Raw genomic sequence first — 21040 nt, 5'->3', positions numbered from 1 at the left:
CCTGGTGCCCCCTCCAGATGTTGTTGGACTATTCCCCCTGACCACTGGCCAGTGTTGGCTGTGAGGCTGATGAGAAATGGCCCCCATCCCCAGGTCATAGAGCAGTGGTTCTGAAAGTGGGTGTTACAACCTCCTGGGGGCAGTGGAGATACCTAGCAGCGCACCAAGTGCGATGTGTGTCAATGACTATCTGACTTTGAAAAGCAGGTATCACTCGATCAAGTTCCTCAGTTTTGTGGAATCACTCAAACTACAGAGTTTAATTGGGTTTTGCATAAATGTACAGTTAGGGTAATTGTTAATAAAATGTGCAATCTATTAATTTTGAATTGTATTGCATTATTATCTTCCTCGGGGTGGTGATAACTACTATTCTGACTACAGTAATGCTTTTCATAGGGCAGAGGGAACCGAGGATGAATTTATGGGACCAAGAGGTCCAAAATAGGTTGGGAACCACTGAGCTATTGGCGAACATTTCCAAAAACAAAAAAATCCAAATCCTTAGAAGAGCCTCACCTCCATTAGGCCAACCCAAATGTTGCAAAGGAGTGGGCAAACTTTTTCCCACTTCCAGCCTAACAAGAATTTTGCTGTAATACGGATTATCGTTATTTTTCTTGTGGGCTGGAGGCTTTGGTTTTTAATTGTGCTTTTCCAAGGTGATGTGAACACTAATCCATTTTGAGTCTTTCATTTTAACTTCAGGGAAGTTTTACATTATTGCTGTTCATTTTTCTTACTGATAATTTTGTTGGGGTTTTTTTTTTGTAAACCACTTTAAGCTTCTTTTTTTTTAAGCGATGTATAAATCAATCTATCTGCCCGCTGTCCTCTCTCCCCTTATGCTCCCCTTGCCCCCATCCCCCACCAATGTTTTGCACCCTGGTCGAGCTGGCCAAGGCGCGGAGCCCCCGGGGAGAGGCTGCTCTGGGCGGCTTCCCGGCCCCTCGCGGCGGCTGCTGGTGCGCTTTTCCCCGGCGGGGCTCCAGTGCCAGGCCCGGGGCTGCTCCTGGCCTCCGCCTGTTGCTGCCCAGCGCCGGACGCGGAGGCGGCGCTCTGGTTGCCTCTCTCCGCCCCGGGCGAGCGCCGAGGCGGGGTCTGGGCGCCGGAGGGTCGTCCCACCCCGGGCTGGGCGTGCCGGGCCAATTTTCTGCCCGGCCGAGGAAGAGGGAGACAGGCCATGGCGCGGGCGGCTCCTCCGGGCGCGCTGGAGCTGCTGCTGCGTGAGTGTGGGGAGGAGAGGGAGGGCGCTCTGCACGCGCTCAGAGGCTACGGCGCCTGGTTGGGCGCCTCTCCGGGCTGAGTTCCGCGGAGCTTGACTGCTTGGCTCCTGAGACGCGGGAGGAGGAAGAAGGATACCCCACCCGACCGGGCTGGCCCTTCGCTCCCAAATCTGGCACATGAGCCTGGAGGGGGGTGTCTTGGAAAGCTCTCACCGCTGGGAGCTTTTCTTGCAAACCACCTGAAGCGTCAAACGGTGCAACTCGGAAGCGGTTTTGCACCAGGCGGCTTAAACTGGCCCCCTTCGGCAAGGTGGAGTCAAAGTGGCTGCGTGTTTTTTCAATCCAGACTGGGGGACCCTGAAAGGCAACAGTTTTGGCTTCCGATTTCTCCCCCCGTCAAAGCTGCTTTAATACTCCTTTTATTCAATGTTGCCGCATCTCTCTCTTTTTTTTTTTCATTTGAGGGCAGATAATTTGGGGATTTTCTAGTTTCGTCATGTTTGAGGTACTTCTTGCCTCCTGGACTTAATAAACTGATATTTTGCCATAAATTTTTTTTTATTCGATCCCCACTCTTGACTCAGGTGGGCTTAGTCAGACTTAAATACTACATCATTATCCCTTCTTTTAAAAACTTTTTTTGTTTGTTCCGACAGCTCTTTACAAAATGATGTTTTGTTTTAATCAGTCAGTGTCTATTGATATTCACTGATAAATTCTAACCATGTTTTTATGGCCATTTGTTGATTTTTATAACTTTATATGTTGTACTCCACCTTGCTGTGTGTTTTCCCTCCCTGAAAGCATGGATTATAAATTAATAAATAAATAAATAATGTAAGACACTTTTTTATTGGCCCATTATCCTCACTGCTTTTATTCATGGGCAATTTCTTACTGCTCTTGATCAAAGTTAAAGACATGAAGAGCCTTTTTGGAATCTGGCCCAAAGCCTATCTGGGCTGCCATCCTGTTCTCACAGTTACCAACAATATGCCCACGGGAAGCTAGCAAAGCAAGCAGGCCTGGGCACAAGGGCACTTTTCCCTCCTGTGGCTTCCAGCAACTGGCATTCACATGCATTGCTGCCTCTGACTAGTTTCTGCAAAAAATAGTAACTCCAAGAAGAAGTATTTTGCCTAGTTTATTATTATTATTATTATTATTATTATTATTATTATTATTAAAACAAGAGTACACATTCCCAGCTAATTCTGGCTTCAGGGCTGTCTGTTGTATAAATGCTTCCCTAAATCAAATGCCTTTGTTACAGGAAAAAGGATTATTTTCTCACTCTATAAAAAGCTTTCTCTGACGCAAGGAAAAAAACCCTGTAATTTTTTCAGTTCTGATTTGAGCCAGCAGTAATCTGATGCAATCTGACGTTTTCCTGCCAGGCATGAAAATGCATCTGATCAACGCCTGTACTGTATATTTATCAGTCAGTTTTCCAATACAGTAGATAGCATTTCAAAATTCTGTTGGAGAGAACTGGTGGAAAGAACATTCTCCATCCTCTTTACACTCCATCCTTTTTACACCTGGATTTCCCTTCCTAATTAAAGAGCCTGACCATTCATTTGTTAACGGCACAATCCTATCTGTGTCTACTCAGAAGTAAGTCCTGTTGAGTTCAATAGGGTTAGTCCCAGGTGAGTAGGTATAGGATTGCAGCCTAAATGCTGTATACTCTCTTATAAGTGCAATGGTTTCATTTTTCTTTAACTGCTCAATAGCTTGGTTTTTGTCAACTGAACAGAATTATTAAGCATCATTCTCTCTTTTGAGGATATTGCAACAATTTCTAACTTCCCTTAAAAATCTGCAGTCTTCAAAACTCTCAGAAACAAAAGATTTCTAAGAAGATACACTGCCCCTACTTTGTCTCTTTCTTTCATAGCAAACCTGCTCTTGTTTCTTTTTTCTAACTGAAAGGTTGGTTCTTCCCTGTTTCTTCTTGGCTGACAACAAGGCTAAAAAATGTAAAAACACACACACCAAAAACTCAGTTTATTCTTTGTTTTATCAGTGGGCATATCTAAAGCTTTTAAAATCTCCATCCAATATTATCTCATCCTCTTCAAAGTATCTAATTTCTTTTAAACAAAGGCCTTCCTTTCTGTGTACTATTTACTTTACGGTTGTTATTTTCATGCTCCCACTTGAGACTGTTAACACAAATCTCCCATCAGTATCTGTTTTTATTAATATTTACTGAATTCATGCCTCGCCTTTCCTCCCCAAGGAGCCCAGGCTTGCAAACAGATACACAGTTTGAAAACAAAAGCAAAAATGGATTCAAACATTCTAAGAGCAGTTGCAACTTAAAACATATTAAAGCAGTTACAGTTAAAAATAGTCTAAAAGCAGTTACAATCAATAACATTCTTCCATTCAATGATCTTGGAGTTTCCAGGAACAGCCACCAACAGATGCACAGGTAAACAAGAATGTTTTCAGGTTCCTCTTGAAAGTTGCTAGCAATGGAGACAGGCACACCTCACTAGGGAAGACATTGCACAACTGGGGAGCCACCACTGAAAAGGCCCCTGTCTGGTGACTATTTCTTCCTCTCCTTCCTAGCTTATTTTCTAAATACACTGCAGCCCCTTTAGATATGGTTGCCTGGGGGAGAGGACTAAGCTGCCTCTCCATTTCACTTTCTGCTCCCTTTCTCTTTTCTGTGTGCTGGGGCTGGATAGCAGGCAACATCTGGGGCTGATCAGACACTGGTGTTTTGCCCAGCTGTGCTGCACTGTTGTGACTCTTCCCAACCTTGTCTTCCATGGCAGACAAAGCCACAGACCCCAGTAACTCCGAGGAAAACTGGGAATGTATCCAGAGGTTTAGCGACCAGGTCAACGCAGATGCTGACAGGTAAGGCTGCACTGGGTGAGGAGAACCTTTTGCTAGGCCACTTCCAGCTCGAGGTGGATGTGGAAGTTGGCAAAGGTTTTGTCTTGAGCATGGAGAGGTGGTCAGAGCTTGTGTTACCCCAAAGTTCTGTTTGCTACCCTTTGCCCATGTGCAGAAGCTCTACAGCAGGGCAGATTGTGGGAGATTCCCAGGCAGAACAGGAGAGGAGAGAGCGCCTCTGTCCTCTTCTTGCGGTGTGTGGTCAGATTCTGGTCTGCAGTTGTTGCGTTGTGTGTGGGTTTGCTTGTGTTTCCTTGCCCAGGAATCCCTTGAGCCTTGGGCACTGTTTGCTGAAAGCAAACAAATTATTGAGAGCTTTTGCATCTCCTAAAACATAGCAGCTGATTGAAACTTGAATGTCTGGCAATGTTCCTTGACTGGGGATGGGCTTGGAACGAACCTCAGCTCTCTTTCTGCCACAATTTCTGCTCATTCCATCCTTTTCTAGCGTGTCATTTTATGTCATGCCAAGAGTGTGCTTGAGCTCCTTTGGTGGAGATGATCTATTGTTTCTTGAGCAGCAGTTTCGCTTCTTGTGGCTCAAGCACCTATCTGCTTTCTTTTGCAGCTGTTTCTGGTCAAACAGGTTCAGCTGGCTTCTTCTATATTGCTTAAAAAGCCTGTACAACCTGTTGGCAAGGTGCCAGACTGGAGCATATTTAGCCATCATGAGCAGCAGTGATCACTCTTACAAACAACGTTCAACACTCTCAGAGAAGAAATGACGAGTGGTTTACCTCCACTCCTCAGCTACTTTCCTGTAGAGACTGAGAAAAAACCCCAAATAACAGGGTTCAACAGATATTACCCTAAAACGACATGCAGTTGGAAGTGGCAGGTGTCAGCTGCCTATGAAATATCCCTGGATCTTGTGTGGCAAAAGCAGAGAGCTGGTCTTGGGTGCAGAAGTACAGATCTTCTCTTGTCCATCACTGAGCAAACTGCCCTCTTCCTCTTGAAAACATAGGAAACTGCCTTGTGCTAGTTCAGGATTGTGTGCATGCTGACTAGCAGCTGTGGCTCTCCAAGTTTTTCACGCAGGGAGTATTTCCCCCCAGCCCTTCCTGGACCTTCTGCATGCCAAGCAGATGCTCTCCCATTGAGCTTTGGCCCTCCCCGACAGCAATACCCACCTGCCTCCTCTGGTTGTTGTGAAGGTGAATTCAAGAATGATTTCAGGGACTATGGCATGACTAAACAAAAAAAATTCCTTCCAGTAGCACCTTAAAGACCAACTAAGTCAGTTCTTGGTGTGAGCTTTCGTGTGCATGCACACTTCTTCAGATAAGTGTGCATGCACACGAAAGCTCATACCAAGAACTGACTTAGTTGGTCTTTAAGGTGCTACTGGAAGGAATTTTTTTTGTTTTGACTATGGCAGACCAACACGGCTACCTATCTGTAACTGGAACTATGGCATGACTGTTTTTCTTTTTTACCTCTCTCTCAGCATTGCTGCAGCTCTGAAGTTGCTGGAATATAAGATCCAGTCGCCGCAGGAGGCAGAGGCTCTGCATGCGCTAACCGTAAGTGTACCAGGGCCTGGAAATCCTGGGTTCAAATTCCCACTTGGACATGAAGGGTGACCAGTCGCTGCCTCTCAGTCCCATAACTGGTTTGTTGTGGGGATTAAATAAGAAGAGGGAGAACTGTGTACTTGCTGTCCTTGGAGAAAATGGTGGGATATAAATGCAAGAAATAAGTGTGAGCATTGTGCAACCCAGTGTATCCTGCAGTATCCTGGACGCAGGGATATCGTGCATGCAAGGCCTTGCATTTCCTCTTTGGATTCCAGACTTCTTGTTCCCCCATTTGCTGCCTGGACAGAGCAGCTGCTGATGAGCATCTGGGTTGAGAATTCTGCAGTTTGGTGGTTCTTTTTTCCCTCTTTTTGAGGGGGAGCTTCCTGCTCTTGTAGCTTGTCACATCTGCGTTACACAACCTTCGTTCACCCCCCATCCCAATCAGTCTCAGCCTGATTGAGTCCACCTTCTCCTACCTGATTTGCTCACTGAGCTATGCCTGACAACTGGCACTGTTTGGAACATCTCCCCTGCTTATTCTGAACAGCCTGTTAGCTTAGGCTTGGAATCAGTTCTCAGTGCCAGGGGTCAGTTGTGGCCAGTGTGAAGTTATTAAAAATGCAGTGTCTGTGAGCATGTGCAGAGTATTTTTCTCCTTCCTGAAATTCCCATATCGAGATGAGCAAGGGCAGATATGGATTTTAACCAACCCAGAGTCTCTCTGCCAGCCTTCATCAAACCTAGTGACTGACCTGTAGGTGTTTTGGACTATAGATCCCACCACAGATGCTGGCTGCAGCTGATAGGAATTGCAGTCCAAAACATCTGGAGAGCACCCAGCCAGTGATGTCTGCCCTTTGCACTTCTATTTGGAGTTATGAAGACTTAGAGAAAATAGCACCTCCCCCTCCCTGCACCCCTGGGTCCCCTTTCCTGCTGCCTTTACCTAGAGAAAGTTACCTGGCTCTGTTTTCTGCACCATGTGTTGTCACCTTGAATGGCTTGGTGACCCCACTGCCTAAGGACAAGGCTGGCATGATGGGGGTCTTGGGGGCTCCCTGTGGATTTGCCCGCTCTTTTAGGATCAAGGTTTGTGTTTGCCTCTTTTCCCCTACGAGGTCTTGGAGATGTGTGTGAACAACTGCGGAGAGAATTTCCATCATGAAATGGGGAAGTTCCGATTTCTGAATGGTCTCATAAAGGTCCTTTCTCCCAAGGTAAGTGCCCAGGCAGGTGAAGCTCAGAAATTCAAAGTGTTGGTGCTGACCTTTAAAGCCCTAAACGGCCTTGGTCCAGTATACTTGAAGGAGTATCTCCACCCCCATCGTTCAGCCCAGACACTCAGGTCCAGTTCTGAGGGCCTTCTGGTGGTTCCCTCACTGTGAAAAGTAAAGTTACAAGGAACCAGGCAGAGGGCCTTTTCGGTAGTGGCGCCCGTCCTGTGGAACACCCTCTGATCAGATGTCAAGGAAATAAACAACTATCTGACTTTTAGAAGACATCTGGGAAGTTTTTTAAATGTTTGATGTTTCGTTGTGTTTTTAATGTTCTATTAGGAACAGCCCAGAGTGGTTGGGAAACCCAGCCAGATGGTCAGGGTATAAATAATAAATTATTATTATATAGAAAAAGAAGCCTGGAAGGGAGGGGCCCTTGTCAGAAAAGGGGTGGCTGCGAGGTCCCTTCAAAAGGGTCTCCTCAGAGTCCTAAAGGTCAAGATAAAGTTGGGGTTGTGTGTGGTTATTTTTAAAAGAGGGGTGGATTCTGTACTTTCAGCAACATCTGCAGGGTTACTGGTTATCCCCTGTTCCCACTGTTAAGGGTACTGGTGCATCCTTTGAAGCCAGAAAACATCTGAAATGTACAAGGATTTATTTTGCGTGGGTGAGAGTACAAGATGCTACGGGCACAGTCTTGCTTTGTGAGGAGCGGGGGACTCCCCAAGGTGGTGGTCTTTCTTATTCTGGTTCCAACCATCTTTACTTTGGGCTTCCCAGTATCTCGGAGAGTGGTCAACGGACAGAGTCAAATCCCGCATCGTCGAGCTGCTGTTCAGTTGGATGGTGTGGTTTCCTCAGGAAGTGAAAATCCGTGACGCTTATCAAATGTTGAAGAAACAAGGTCTCCATTTAGCTGTTTCTTCTGTCTGTCTTCTCCCCCACCTCCTTCCCATCTCAAAGTCACATGGCCTTAAACCACAAGCCTGCTGACCAAAATGCTTCTAACACCCTTTTTCCTCACGAGGTTTTTCCGTGAGAAAGCAGAACAAAGTATTTTTCTTCCTGGGACCACAAAAAAGGGGTTGCGCAACTGGTGTTTACCTCTCTTATCTCTTTTAAACTACTTACTGTGGTGGGTCTATTTATTTATTGCCCTTGTATCTCCCCTTTTTCTTACAAGAAGCTCAAGTTGGCCTTCATGGTTCTCCTCATTTATTCCTCACAACAACCATGTGAGGTGGCTAAGGCTGAGAAGTGGTGACTGCCGAAGGTCACACCTATTGAGCTTCATGGCCAAGTGGGGAGATTTGAACCCTGGTCTCTCAGGTCTTAGTCCCACACTCTCTCTTTTTGCCAATTAATTTTTATTCATTTTCAAATTTATAAAACATCATAACCAGATTTAATTTAATTTAAATACCTTTCCCCCCCAAACTAGTTTCCCACTCTCAGATATACTCCAATTCATCCCCTTTAACATACTGCTTTAACATTCATCTCTAATGATCATCCATTTTAAAAAACAAATTCTAGTCCGACGCTCTTAGCAGCTGCATCTAAAAGTTTTGGTGGTGGAATCTGAAGCCTTGCAGATGACAAATTGCAGGCGATTTAAGGCCAGCTTTTGCTCCTTTGCTTTCAATTTTTAGTTTCTTGCATTTTGAATCTCTGAATTCCAGGCTCTGACAACTAGCTTTCAATGCCTTTTCTGTTGTGATTTGTCACTTTAAATGACCCCTAAGCATCCTTGAACTGTGGGTGTGCCAACACTGCAAAGCTTTATTTCAGGGATCGTCAAACAAGACCCCAAACTACCGGAAGACAAAATTCTGCCACCACCTTCTCCACGGCCGGCTAGCTCCATTTTTGATGCTGATGATGAGAAATCCAAGGTAACCTGCTCCTCCTTGTGGTCAAGGTGGAGGCTGCACTATTGCTCACAATAATAATGGACTTGGGTAGTGGGTACCGACAGGGTGACCTACGGGGGCCCCTGAGAAGCCTTTTGGGGATTGAATCAGGGACCTTCTGCGTGTAAAGCAGACTTTTCCCCCCTGACCCTATAGCCCTTCCCTTGTTTTTTTAAAAATATTCTGGTTATAAAACTTTATTCTGAGAAATGCTGCTTTTTCCATGCAAAACCAGACCACCTGAAAGCCTTGTTGGTAAATATTCAAAGCAGCCTTTTTAAAAAAAAAGTAGGAGTCTCTCCCCCCCCCCTTTTTTTGTTCCTGAACAGTTTTGCTTGAGACGAAGTGTGCCATTGACTGTGCGGTGATGCTTCTGGCTTAGTCCTTACCTTCTCCCCTCCTCTCCTCAGCTTTTAACAAGGCTCCTGAAAAGCAAAAACCCAGAGGACCTTCAGGCAGCAAACAGGCTGATCAAAGGGATGATCAGAGAGGTAGGCCTTCTCTCTGCCATTCCCCCCCCCCCCAATTGTCTGGCAGCATCTGGTGCCAGAGGGCTCCATGCTCATGGAGAAGCCAGTGTGGTGTAATGGTTAGAGTGCTGGACTGTGACCTGGAAGACACCAGGGTTCAAATCCCCCCTCAGCCATGAAGCTCAGTGGATGTGACTTAGGGCCAATTACTGCTTTATTATTATTATTATTATTATTATTATTATTATTATTATTATTTACTCTACTCATCTGACTGGGTTGCACCATCCACTCTGGGTAAAGGTAAAGGTAAAGGTAAAGGTACCCCTGCCCGTACGGGCCAGTCTTGCCAGACTCTGGGGTTGTGCGCCCATCTCACTCAAGAGGCCAGGGGCCAGCGCTGTCCGGAGACACTTCCGGGTCACGTGGCCAGCGTGACGAAGCTGCTCTGGCGAGCCAGAGCCGCACACGGAAACGCCGTTTACCTTCCCGCTAGTAAGCGGTCCCTATTTATCTACTTGCACCCAGGGGTGCTTTCGAACTGCTAGGTTGGCAGGCGCTGGGACCGAGCAGCGGGAGCGCACCCCGCCGCAGGGATTCGAACCGCCGACCTTTCGATCGGCAAGTCCTAGGTGCTGAGGCTTTAACCCACAGCGCCACCTGCGTCCCTGCGCCACCTGCGTCCACTCTGGGTAGTTTCCAACAAATATAAAAACCTTCAGTTGTATAGTTACTTAACTCCTTGACATCTGTGGGAAGGCATGCCACAAAGTAGGCACCACTACCAAGAAGGCCCTCTGCCTGGTTCCTTGTAACTTCACTCCTTGCGGCCTCACCTACCTCACAGGGTTGTTGTGGTGATTAAATGAAGTGGAGGAGAACCGTTTATGAATAGAGGGGAGAATCCTTGAGCTCCTTGGAGGGGTAAAAAATATAAAGGCAACAAATAAAGAAATGCAGGCACAGATTCTTAGGTGGTCGTCTTCAGACTTTCTCTGGTTTGTTTTTCTAGGGCTCAATTTATTATCAGACCTTGGTATGAGAGGCACAAGCTGAGGCTGCTAATTGCTTAGGGGAAATGCCTTGCGACCTAGAATCATAGAGTCACAGAATTGTAGAGTTGGGAAAAGGGTCCCAGGGGTCATCCAGCCCCCACCCTCTGAAACACAGCTAAAGAATCTGAGTGTGTTTGGCCCATTGCAGGAGCAGGAGAAATCGGCCAAGGTCTCCAGGCGACTGAACGCTCTGAAGGAAGCCCGCAGCAGCGCAGAGGCGTTGGAGGAGATGCTGAGAAGCTGGCAAGAAAGCAAGGGAGCCAGGACCCCCACGTCAACCCTGGAGCTCCTTCAGGTAAGTCCTGCTCTCTCTCCCCCGCCCCATGACCTTTGGGGAGCAACTCTGAAGTCCAGGCATGAAAGGCACAGCACCTAGCATGCTCTGTAAGGCCTTTCTCCTGGGCAGCCCCATATGCTCCAGGACCTCCTTGTGCCTGGCCATGGGGAGGGGGCTCTTGAGGACAATGGTGGGGCCTCTGCAGTATGCATTGGTTGACTCGTTTGTCACCAGGAGAGAGAGAGGACCTCTGTTTTCAGATTCCTTCCCACAATTCTCAATGAATACTACTTGCGGGGGATCACACAAGGTGGAAAAGCACTGCTGTTGGTACACCCAGGTCCTGTCTGCAGGCTTCCCATTGTGGCATTTTGTTGGCCTCCTTGGTGAGGAGAGGATGCTGGGCTCGATGGACCTCTGGCTGCAGGGTTTTTTGCATATGTACCCCTCTGGCTAGAAAACTGGATTGGGCTTAACTAAATTCTGGGTGCCTGGAATCTGCCCTGAAACACATAGCGGAATATTATCTTAACACGATGAATAAAGTTCCTCTGAGCATGCGTGGTGCGCTTTCCTCCTCCCCTCGGGCCACAGCTGGGGTGGGGTGGGGCTGGGTCAGCTGGGCTGTGAGGCTGAGCCAGCGGCACTTCCACTCTGGCTGTGTCCTTCCACAGGCCACGTTTGCCAAGTGCGAGAGGCTGAAGCCGCTGCTCTTCCGTGTGGCCAGCGAGACGGTGGAAGACGAGGAAGCTCTGGGTAAGAATGGGAAAGACAGACAAGAGAAGGGAAGTGGAGGGGCTGGGCAGGGGTGTGTGTGTAGAGAGAGGGATGTTACAGAGGCCCAATAAATGCAGTTTTGTTCTGGCTGAGGAGGGAACAGCTGTCCCCTATTCTCTTTACCCTCAAATTAGGAAACTGCTGGATTTGAAATCACTTTTATTTATTTATTTGTATATAATTTTTATTAAGTTTTCTGTTTTACAGTTTAAGATACAGTGGTGCCTCGCAAGACGAAAAGAATCCGTTCCGCGATTCTCTTCGTCTAGCGGTTTTTTCGTCTTGCGAAGCAAGCCCATTGACGGCTTAGCGGATTAGCGCTATTAGCAGCTTAGCGGCTTTTAGCGGCTTAGCGGATAAGCAGATAAGCGGCTTAGCGGCTTAGAAAAAGGGGGGAAAAGGGAAAAAAAGTCGGAAAAACTCGCAAGACATTTTCGTCTTGCAAAGCAAGCCCATAGGAAATTCATTTTGCGAAGCACCTCCAAAACGGAAAACCCTTTCGTCTAGCGGGTTTTTTGTCTTGCGAGGCATTCGTCTTGCGGGGCACCACTCTACTCATTTTACATCTTTAACATATCAGTGACTTTCCTTCTTCTCTTTCCATGGTTCATTTTACATATCATAAATCCCTGCATATTTTACAAAAACTATACCGTTCAGTATTCCATTGTCCCGTCCATCAAAACTTATTTACACTGTTGAATTTATCTTAATGCTACCAACGTTTTCAGCTGTACATCATTATTTCCCATATATTCAACAAACATTTTCCAATCTTCTTTAAACGTATGTTCTTCTTGTTCTCTTATTCTATTTGTTAAGTCTGTGAGTTGTGCATATTCTGTCAACTTAAGTTGCCATTCTTCTTTAGTTGGGACCTCGCTCGTTTTCCATTTTGGGGCGAAATCAATTTTATTAGATGGGGTTTGTGTGTGTTTTGTTAGCCCCGAGAATTAGAATTCCAGGGTTTTAATTTCTCAACAGGGGTAACTTTTTTTTTTAAAACTCTAATAATACAGAACATATGGAACAAAGAACCCCCCACCCTACAAATAACAATTGTTTTCATGTAATTGTTGAGTGAAGCTTGTGGTGCAAATTCTCACTCTTGTTGCTTCTGCAGGGAAGGTTCTGCAGGCAAGTGACAGGCTCACACGGGTGCTGTGCTCTTACAAGGACGTTGTGGGCACTGCTGGGGATTCTGGGACCAGCTCTGGTGGTACTGCTGGTAGGTCAAGGTTGGCAAGGCTTGTAAAGGGTCTGGGGGAGGCCCTGCTTGCAGTGAAGCCAAGGGGCAGATTGAGATGGGCTAGGGTGAATCATAGTAGAGTTGGAAGGGGACCATATTTGTCCAGCTATCTGCAATGCAGGAATCTTTTGCCTAATGTGAGACTTGCACCCACTACCCTGAGATTAAGAGTCCCATGCCCTACTGACTGAGCTATCATACAGGTGCCTTTTTGTTCTTCAGAGTTGTTGGGAAGGGATTTAAAAAGGGGGGGTTTGTTTAAGGAGGTGGGTTTGAGAAGGAAGGAAAAAAGGAGGGTCAGAAGGGCGAGCAGAAAACCGCATCAGGTGACTACTTCATTTTGCGAACCACAAACTGCAGGATGGACCCCTTTTTTAAAAAGCTTCCAGCTCTTTAAGTCTCTGCTTTGAAGCACCACAGTAAATGAAAACATCCTGTTCTGCTTCTGCTCTGCAGGTCAGGATAGTCAGGGAGCATTTTGGGAAGCTTTGCTAAACCAGAGCAGCTAGCCAGCCTACAGTTTCAAAAGCCTGACACAGTTTGCTGGTTTTCTTGCTTGTTTAGTAAGGCTGAAGTTATGCTATCTTGCTCCCAAGAGAACGGATTTGTGTCAGAAGCGTTTTGCTTTGAGTGGTGGATCTCGCTTAAGTTCTTGGCTGCCTATCTTACCCAGTAATAGACAAGTGAAAAGCAGAGTTGGGGGGGGGGAGAGGAAGGGAGTCCCACCTTTGTGTCGGGAGAACTGCTGGCAGCAATCTGAAATTGTGGGTGAAAGATCTTCCCTTTGCCCAGCATTCTCTACCAGCTGAGCCTCTTTGGGATAGCCATCTACTTGGTTTAAAAAGCAAATCTTGCTTTCATTTAAAGCCCTATATGACCTTTAAAGCCCCATATGGCCCAGGACCCTCGTACCTACGGGACCGCCTCTCCTGGTATGTCCCACGGAGGACCTTACCGTCTTCAAATAAAAACATCTTGGAGATCCCGGGCCACAGGGAGGTTAGGCTGGCCTCAACCAGAGCCAGGGCTTTTTCGGCTGTGGCCCCGATCTGGTGGAACGCTCTGTCACAAGAGACTGGGGCCCTGCGGGACTTGACATCTTTCCACAGGGCCTGCAAGACAGAGCTGTTCCACCAGGCCTTTGGCCAAGGCACAGTCTGACCCCCTCCTTCGGTAATCCTCATAGAACTCTAGCCCAACGGTTGCCATTAATTTGATTTTGAATTGATTTTAGAATGCATTTCAATTAATTGTGATTTTATGTAAATTGTGTTACTTTTATTGTTGTTAGCTGCTCTGAGCCCGGCTTCGGCTGGGGAGGGCAGGATATAAATAAAATTTTACTATTATTATTATTATTATTATTATTTCAGCTGGACCTCAGCCCCTTCCAGACGCTGCGAGCAGCCTCACCCTCATCGACCTCTCTGAGCTGGGTGCTGGGTGCCAGGCTCCCTTGCAAGAGAACGCAAAGACAGAGCCTTTTCTGGAGAGGCCCCTCTCCTCCTCTTCTACCCACTCACTGGATGAGGAGCTGATGTTAGGTTGGTGTCCTGGACTGGAGTTCTCAGGGGCTGCATCTTCCCTGATGTAGAAAGCCCTGCTTTCTGGTTTCCTGTGGTTGGGAAGGGCCTGTAGGAGGAGAGTGTTTGAGGAGGGCAAGAGTTGTATTCAGTGCTAGCCCTACTTAGAGTAGACCCATTGAAATTAATGGACTTAGCTTTTATGCAGAATAGACCCTGGCCATGACTAACTTGGGCTCAGAGTGGGTCTACTCTGGGTAAAATATTATTATTATTATTATTAATATGTAATGCATTATATTTATACCCTACCTTTTCTCCAGCAAGCCCAAGATGGTGTACATGGTTCTCCTCAATGCTATTTTTCTAGAAAAAGAGGTGCCGGAACTCACCATGAATGCCTCCCTGGTTCTCTTATAATGGCACCTGAGAGGTGCTGGAACTCAGTTCTGGCTGGGAAAAAAAGCCCTGGCTCTCCCACTTTCTAGTGGTTAAGAGCGGTAGTCTCGTTATCTGGGGAACCAGGTTCGCGTCTCCGCTCCTCCACATGCAGCTGCTGGGTGACCTTGGGCCAGTCGCACATCTTTGAAGTCTCTCAGCCCCACTCACCTCACAGAGTGTTTGTTGTGGGGGAGGAAGGGAAAGGAGAATGTTAGCCGCTTTGAGACTCCTTAAAGGGAGTGAAAGGCGGGATATCAAATCCAAACTCTTCTTCTAGTGCAACACTAACCACTACACCACACTGGTTCTGAATATGTTTGAATGCAACTCTATGTGTTTTCCAAACCAGGACATAACAAGCTGTTGTTGGCTTCATGTTTTCAACACCGCTTTATGATTTCCATTATGCTTTAGACTCTTGTTTTTGTACACTGCTGTGGAACCGTTTCCAAACCCTAAAATAAATAAATCCATTAGAACTGTCCTTGTTATAGTCACCCTGTTTCCTTCTGGTGGGGTCTTCCGAGCCCCCCAGGGAGAGCCAGCTATGAGAAAACCAGGTCAGGGGCCTCAAGAGCCATCCTCCTTCTCCTGGGCTGGTGGAAGGAAGAGTAGTGGGTCTGAGCAGCTTGCACCCTCGTTGGCTTCAGATCCCGCTGCACATCCTGGACCAGTGTCTTCATGGATGACCAAAGCTGGAGGAGGAGCCTTTGGGGATGTTGCTGCAGCATTAGCATCTAAGCAAGAGTCAACCAGGGCATGGGGAAGGGAGCTGCAGAAGGAAAGGGTTAGTTCCCTGCTGGGATAGTGATGTTGCCTCCAGCTTCCTGTGACTCTCTTTCCCCAGGTCTTCCAATCAGCCCGACGACAGTGGCTCCTCCAGTCTCCAGTCAAATACCTGAAATGGCACCAGCACCTTTGCCGCCTTGCCCTGCGTCCTCCAGCGGCTCCTTGGCTAAGCTTTCAATTCCGCTGAGTTCCATTACTCTGAGTAAGTGCCAGGATGGGGGCTTTTCTTCACAGGGCAGGAGCTAAGCAGCTGCCCCTGATCTGGTGGTGGGATGTGGACTCTGGTGGGGTGACAGAGCCCCGTATAGGGTTTGGCTTTGCCCCTCTGTGAGGCTCTGTGGCTACCTGTTGCCAACTGCAGTTGGCATGGCAGCTACGGCCATTCCTGGACCGGGAAGGCTTGGCTGCACGTAGTTCATGCGCTGGCTACTTCCAGAGTAGATTACTGCAATGCACTCTGTGCGGGGCTTCCGTTGCGCCTGATTCAGAACCTGCAGTGAGTGCAGAATTCTGCAGCATGATAGCTGATGGAAGTGAGGCCATGTTAGGATTTAACGCCTGGGCTCAGATATCTGCAGTGGTTGCTTATTTGCTCCCTGGCCAGGCTCAAGGTATTACACCATTAATATACAAAGCCCCCAGTAATCTGGGACCATATTATACACCCTCTCGATTGCTTTGATCTGCAGGACTGGCCCTGTTATAGGTGCCACACAATTCCCGTTCCACATTTTTTGGAAATTGGTCTTCTAGTGTGGCAGCACCTACACATGGGAACTCCCTGCCTCTCTACTCTTTTCAGCACCTACTAAAAACATTTTTTAGACAAGCCTGGTGTTTGGGATGCTGGTGTGTTTTCAGCTCTATGGATGGTTTTAATTTTTTTGAATGCTGTAATAGTTTTTACTAATTACCTTACTGTCTTATTCTTTATGCAAACTGGGATGAAGATTTCTGCAATTAAGCAGCATATAAATTGTATGAAATAAATAAATGCCACTTTCCCTGCCCCTCCCTCTGGATCCTGGCATCCTCATCCTAGCCACCAGATTGCCTAAGGACAGTGGTAGAGCATAGCTGGGATAGCTCAGTTAGTAGAGCAGGAGACTCTTAATCTCAGGGTCGTGGGTTCAAGCCCCACATTGGGCAAAAGGTTCCTGCATTGCAGGGGGTTGGACTAGATAACCCTCATTGCCCTTCCCAACTCTACAATTCTATGATTCTATCTGTTCTGGGTGTAGAAGGTCTTGAGTTCAGTTTCTAGTATCTCCCAAGTATGGCTGGTAGACACCTCTGCCTGAAATCTTGGAGGGTCATTGCATTGTTGCCAATCAGTGTAGACAGTGTGGAGCTAGCTGACCCCAGTGGTCTCACTCTGTGTAAGGCAGCTTCCCATGTTTGTCTTGTCTTCTTGCCCCCAATAGGCACGATCCCCCCGGTCACAGTCTATGAGGAGAAGGGCCTGAAAGCCATGCTCCACTTCTCCAGGGACCCGGTTCCCGGCCAACCAGCCACCAGGGTGCTGGTTCTCTCCCTGCTGAGCACTGCCCCTCACCCAGTCCAGGACATCGTTTTCCAGGCTGCTGTGCCCAAGGTGAGAGAGAAACTGGCTCTTAATCTAGGCAAGAGAGCTGTGCTCCTGATCAGCAGGATTCCTTCCTCCCTGTGGATTGTTTTATTTTATTCAGGAAGTTACATAGTGCCCTTCATTTATTTACTTATAAAAATATGTGTAGGCCGCAGTGCCATCAATAATTTAACAAAGTAGGTTATAGCAATAAAAACATAAAGCAATACAATACAAACCATAACAAAAGTTAAAAAAGCAGACACCATTGTGAAGGAGCCTGTACAGGTATGGCACAATAGAAAAGTTTTCAGCAGGCGTTAGAAGGCCCCTGCTGAATCTCCAGTGGCAGAAGGTCCCACAGGACTTGGCCGATGATGCTAAAGGTTCCATTTCTTGCTGCTGTCAGGGAAGGTTGAGGCTTTTCTCACCTGATGTCACAAGGATCTTAGGTTCCCATACAGACCAGGCCAGCAGAAAACATTTCTCTTCCAGCAAGTCTTTGGCCTGACCACTGTTTTTGTCACTTTTGCCTTGCCTTCCTGCTTTGCGGTGTGAGGGTGTATTTTCCTTGGGGGTTTCAACTTGAAACAGAAAGAGGGAATAATTTATACAATGTTGTGATTGATATGCTGCTGGGGCACTGGGCCATGGAGTTGTCCCAGCGACCCCATTTGGGCTGACCTCATCCTTTTTCCCCCTCTCTCTCTCCCTCTCCTCTTCCTTGCTGCTGAATGATAGTCGATGGCCATCAAGCTGCAACCGGCCACAGGCTCCGAGCTGCCGGCATTCAACCCACTCCTTCCCCCAACAGTGATTTCTCAAGTTCTGCTTCTGGCCAACCCTCACCAGGTATGTGGCTGGATCAGGTTGGGGTGTGTGGCCTGGGCAGCAGACTGCCCAGCAGCAGCTGGGAGCCAGTGGCCCCCTTCTTTGGCTGCCTGTTCAGAATGTGGGGCAGGGCTGGGGAGCATCTGTGCTCCTCCAGATGTTGTTGGAGTCCTATCACCACCATCACCTCTGACCACTGGCCCTGCTGACTGAGATGCAGGGATGAGAATGTTAGAAGATGGGGGGGGGGACGCAAGGCGAACTTCAGGAACATTTTGAAACTGATGAGGGTTCAGCTTCTCCTCAGACTGTCGAATGGGAATTGTGTAAAGCCCATATCCAAGATAGGATCACAGCACCTGCTTTTTGTAAGAAACAGATTTAGAAGCCTGCCGGAAGGAAGTTGGGGAAAAACAGAGAGGCCCATTTTAGGTCCATTGGCAGTATCCCCTCCCCCAGATTTACCATGCTCTAGATAGGAGTGGAGGGACGCAGGTGGCGCTGTGGGTTAAAGCCTCAGTGCCTAGGGCTTGCCGATCGAAAGGTCGGCGGTTCGAATCCCTGCGGCGGGGTGCGCTCCTGCTGCTTGGTCCCAGCGCCTGCCAACCTAGCAGTTCGAAAGCACCTCCGGGTGCAAGTAGATAAATAGGGACCGCTTACCAGCGGGAAGGTAAACGGCGTTTCTGTGTGCGGCTCTGGCTCGCCAGAGCAGCGAAGTCACGCTGGCCACGTGACCCGGAAGTGTCTCCGGACAGCGCTGGCCCCTGGCCTCTTGAGTGAGATGGGCGCACAACCCCAGAGTCTGGCAAGACTGGCCCGTACGGGCAGGGGTACCTTTACCTTTACCTTTAGATAGGAGTGGAACGACCTCCACTACAGCTGAATTTGCCCTGGCATGTTTGCGCCAGAGAGAGAATGGGCAAATTTTGGCTTCCTGCTTTAAAGAGGGGCCTGCCAGAAACTGCAGAGTGTCTATGTGTCTGTCTTTCCACTTTATATCTTCCCCCCCCTGTTCCCAGGCTCCACTCCGACTGAGATACAGATTGTCCTTCGTCCAAAATGGGGCACCTTGCACAGAAACTGGGGAGGTATCTGATTTCCCCCATGCAGAGTTATGGGGACTGCTTGCCCGGTGACTTCAGAAGATTCCCCAGAGCACCATCTTCATGGCCTCAGGGCACTGGGATGAGCCTCACCAGGGCCCAGACATTCAATGCCAATTACGCTTTGGAGCAAGATACCTTCTTCTTCGCGTATACCAATCAGTACATTTTTTTAAATGCAGCTATCTTTATATTCATTTGGACTATGTAAACAGAACTGGACACTTTTTCCTCCATTAATCTTGGAAGGGATCACTTTGTTTCTGAGGATGGTCCACATGAAAGCTACCCTCCCACCTGTTGGCTGAGCTGCTGTGATGTCATGGAATGTGTGCAACCCAATAGTCCATAGAATATTGATAATAAAGTTTTTCGGTTTCTAAGACACGAGTCAAAGGTAAACATGGAAAAAAACCTCAACAGAATATACTGGCTAATTTCCGGCAAGAGGGTTGTTGGAAATAAAGAATTTGGGGCTGTGGAGGAAGCTGAAAAGCGGAGATGAAAGAGGGCCATGGGAATGACTAGAGGGAGCCAGATGTGACCAACAGAACACATGACGCAATGCACATGTGTGACAAACGCTTTGCTGTAGGCTGGATTTGTTTTACTTTCCAAAGAGTGGTATCTGCTCCAAAGAGTTTGGCTGCCTTCTTTAAAGAGGGGGCTGCCTGAAATTGCAGGGTGCCTTGTGTGGACCAGTTTGCTATTTAGAGGATGGGAGGGGATAAGGAACCTCTGCCTCTGCGTGGAGGACTCTCTTTCATTGGAGGTTTGAAAGCAGAGCCTGGATGGCCACCTGTCAAGGGTTCTTTGGTTGTGACTCTTGCATTGCAGGGCTTTGGACTGGATGACCCTTCCTGATCCTCCTAGCTCCACAATTCTGATTCTGTCCCTGCACCACTCATGCTCTGCTGCTGCCGGCACAGAGCGCCTTGCCCAGAAGAGCTGCTGGCTAAGATTAGTATAATTTATTACCCACCCTTTTTCCTAAGGTCCCAGGTTCAGCTTATAACAATTAAAAGACAATGCTGAAAACAGCTTAAGCATTCTGCCCTGTGGGCTCGATCTGTGGCCTCCCTTAATGGCACCCAATCAAAACATGTTGCCCTGGGTAGCTGCCTCTTGCCAAGAGGTCTAGAGAAAACTGGTCTGCATGCCTCTTCCTTTGAGCTAGTAGTGAGGCAGCAGCACCCTTGCTCCCCAGGGAGATGCTGCTGGTTGTGTGACTCCTTTTGCATTTAGGAGCAAGCACGTGGAGTGTGCATAGCCTGGTTTTCCAAAGGTGTCAGTCTTCTCTGCGTCTTCTCAACCCAAGAGCAGCTGTCCTGGGCAAAGACTCTTCCTAGGGTGCCTTCAGGGGGGGTCTTGAGTGGCTGCCTCTGTTTGAGTTGCCTGACTTCTAACATGGTTTTCTTAATTTTTAAGTATACAACTGCAAAAAGTCAACAAATGTACTGATCAATCAAAAAACCTTAACTGTAATTATGACTTGAGTGAAGTGCAGAAGTGTAAACATTCAATTTCAGCATTCAGAAATAAATATGGAGAAATGGCTCAGAATTATTAATTAAATTTCTATACTGCCCTTCATCTGAGGATCACAGGATGGTTCACAATATAAAAACCACAAAAACACGTAACATTGTTTAAAAGGCCATAGACTGCTAATGAGCCAAACGCCAGGGAGAAGAGGAATGCTTTTGCCTGCAGAATGAAATAAAATCAAAAGCAATCATAATCGACAAAGAATTTATAGACTACTATTTCATTAAAATATCAAAGAGGTTCACAACAAAAATACATGAAATGAATGTAAAAAGAGGCATAAATCAATCAATATTCTGAGTGGGTTATATCCAGCTACCTTTTGCTCAGGGCAAACTCATTGAAATAAATGAACCAACCTTAGTCATGATCATTCATTTCAATGGATCTACTCAGAGTAGGGCTAGAACTGCATACAGCCCGTTATTATTTTGCCAGCCAACGTGTGCCTGTGCTGCCTAGCCTTCTATCAGGGGCAGAAACTCAGACAGGAAAAGACTGCGCCTGTTGGCTCTCTGCCTGCCTGCCCCTTACGGAAAGCTCAGCAGAAGCCCCTCGAAGCGTCTCCGCCCCGGCGCCAGACAAGCCTGCGCGCAGCGTGTAGGCGGGGTCTCT

At 47.5% G+C, this 21040-nt stretch overlaps 1 protein-coding gene and 1 long non-coding RNA gene across 3 annotated transcripts; one reads left to right on the top strand and one right to left on the bottom strand.

Annotated features, from left to right (window-relative positions):
- The first annotated feature begins 1102 nt into the window (after positions 1-1102).
- Positions 1103-19260, top strand: GGA2 (golgi associated, gamma adaptin ear containing, ARF binding protein 2). Of its 2 annotated transcripts, none has more exons than XM_083713340.1 (15): positions 1103-1226; positions 4019-4103; positions 5593-5668; positions 6784-6882; positions 7663-7786; positions 8674-8777; positions 9206-9286; positions 10469-10615; positions 11272-11353; positions 12498-12602; positions 13997-14167; positions 15435-15578; positions 16801-16970; positions 17685-17795; positions 18794-19260. In XM_083713340.1, the coding sequence occupies exons 1-15, from the start codon at positions 1184-1186 to the stop codon at positions 18908-18910; spliced, it is 1659 nt and encodes a 552-aa protein (XP_083569466.1). In that variant the 5' UTR covers positions 1103-1183; the 3' UTR covers positions 18911-19260. The 2 variants fall into 2 exon arrangements, with proteins under 2 accessions (XP_083569466.1, XP_083569467.1); XM_083713341.1 differs by lacking the exon at positions 1103-1226 and adding an exon at positions 3244-3666.
- Positions 19261-19509: 249 nt separating this feature from the next.
- On the bottom strand, positions 19510-21037 carry LOC310832025. Its single transcript, XR_014558107.1, has 2 exons — positions 20785-21037; positions 19510-20312 (listed from the first exon to the last, which is right to left on the bottom strand). It is a non-coding gene; the product is annotated as an uncharacterized lncRNA (long non-coding RNA).
- Between the last annotated feature and the right edge of the window lie 3 nt (positions 21038-21040).

This window comes from Podarcis gaigeae (assembly GCF_964106915.1).
Source record: "Podarcis gaigeae genome assembly, chromosome: 14".
NCBI classification, from domain to species: Eukaryota; Metazoa; Chordata; class Lepidosauria; order Squamata; family Lacertidae; genus Podarcis; species Podarcis gaigeae.
The sequence above is the reverse complement of the archived record's forward strand: the minus strand, read 5'-3'. Positions and strand labels throughout refer to the sequence as shown.

What these genes read in the sequence shown, in the direction of transcription:
- GGA2 (XM_083713340.1), top strand. Translation starts at nt 1,184, where the DNA reads ATGGCGCGGGCGGCTCCTCCGGGCGCGCTGGAGCTGCTGCTGC. An exon ending in CTGATGATGAGAAATCCAAG is followed by an intron (nt 8,778 to 9,205) that starts GTAACCTGCTCC and finishes TCCTCTCCTCAG; the next exon opens with CTTTTAACAAGGCTCCTGAA. An exon ending in GCTGAGTTCCATTACTCTGA is followed by an intron (nt 15,579 to 16,800) that starts GTAAGTGCCAGG and finishes TGCCCCCAATAG; the next exon opens with GCACGATCCCCCCGGTCACA.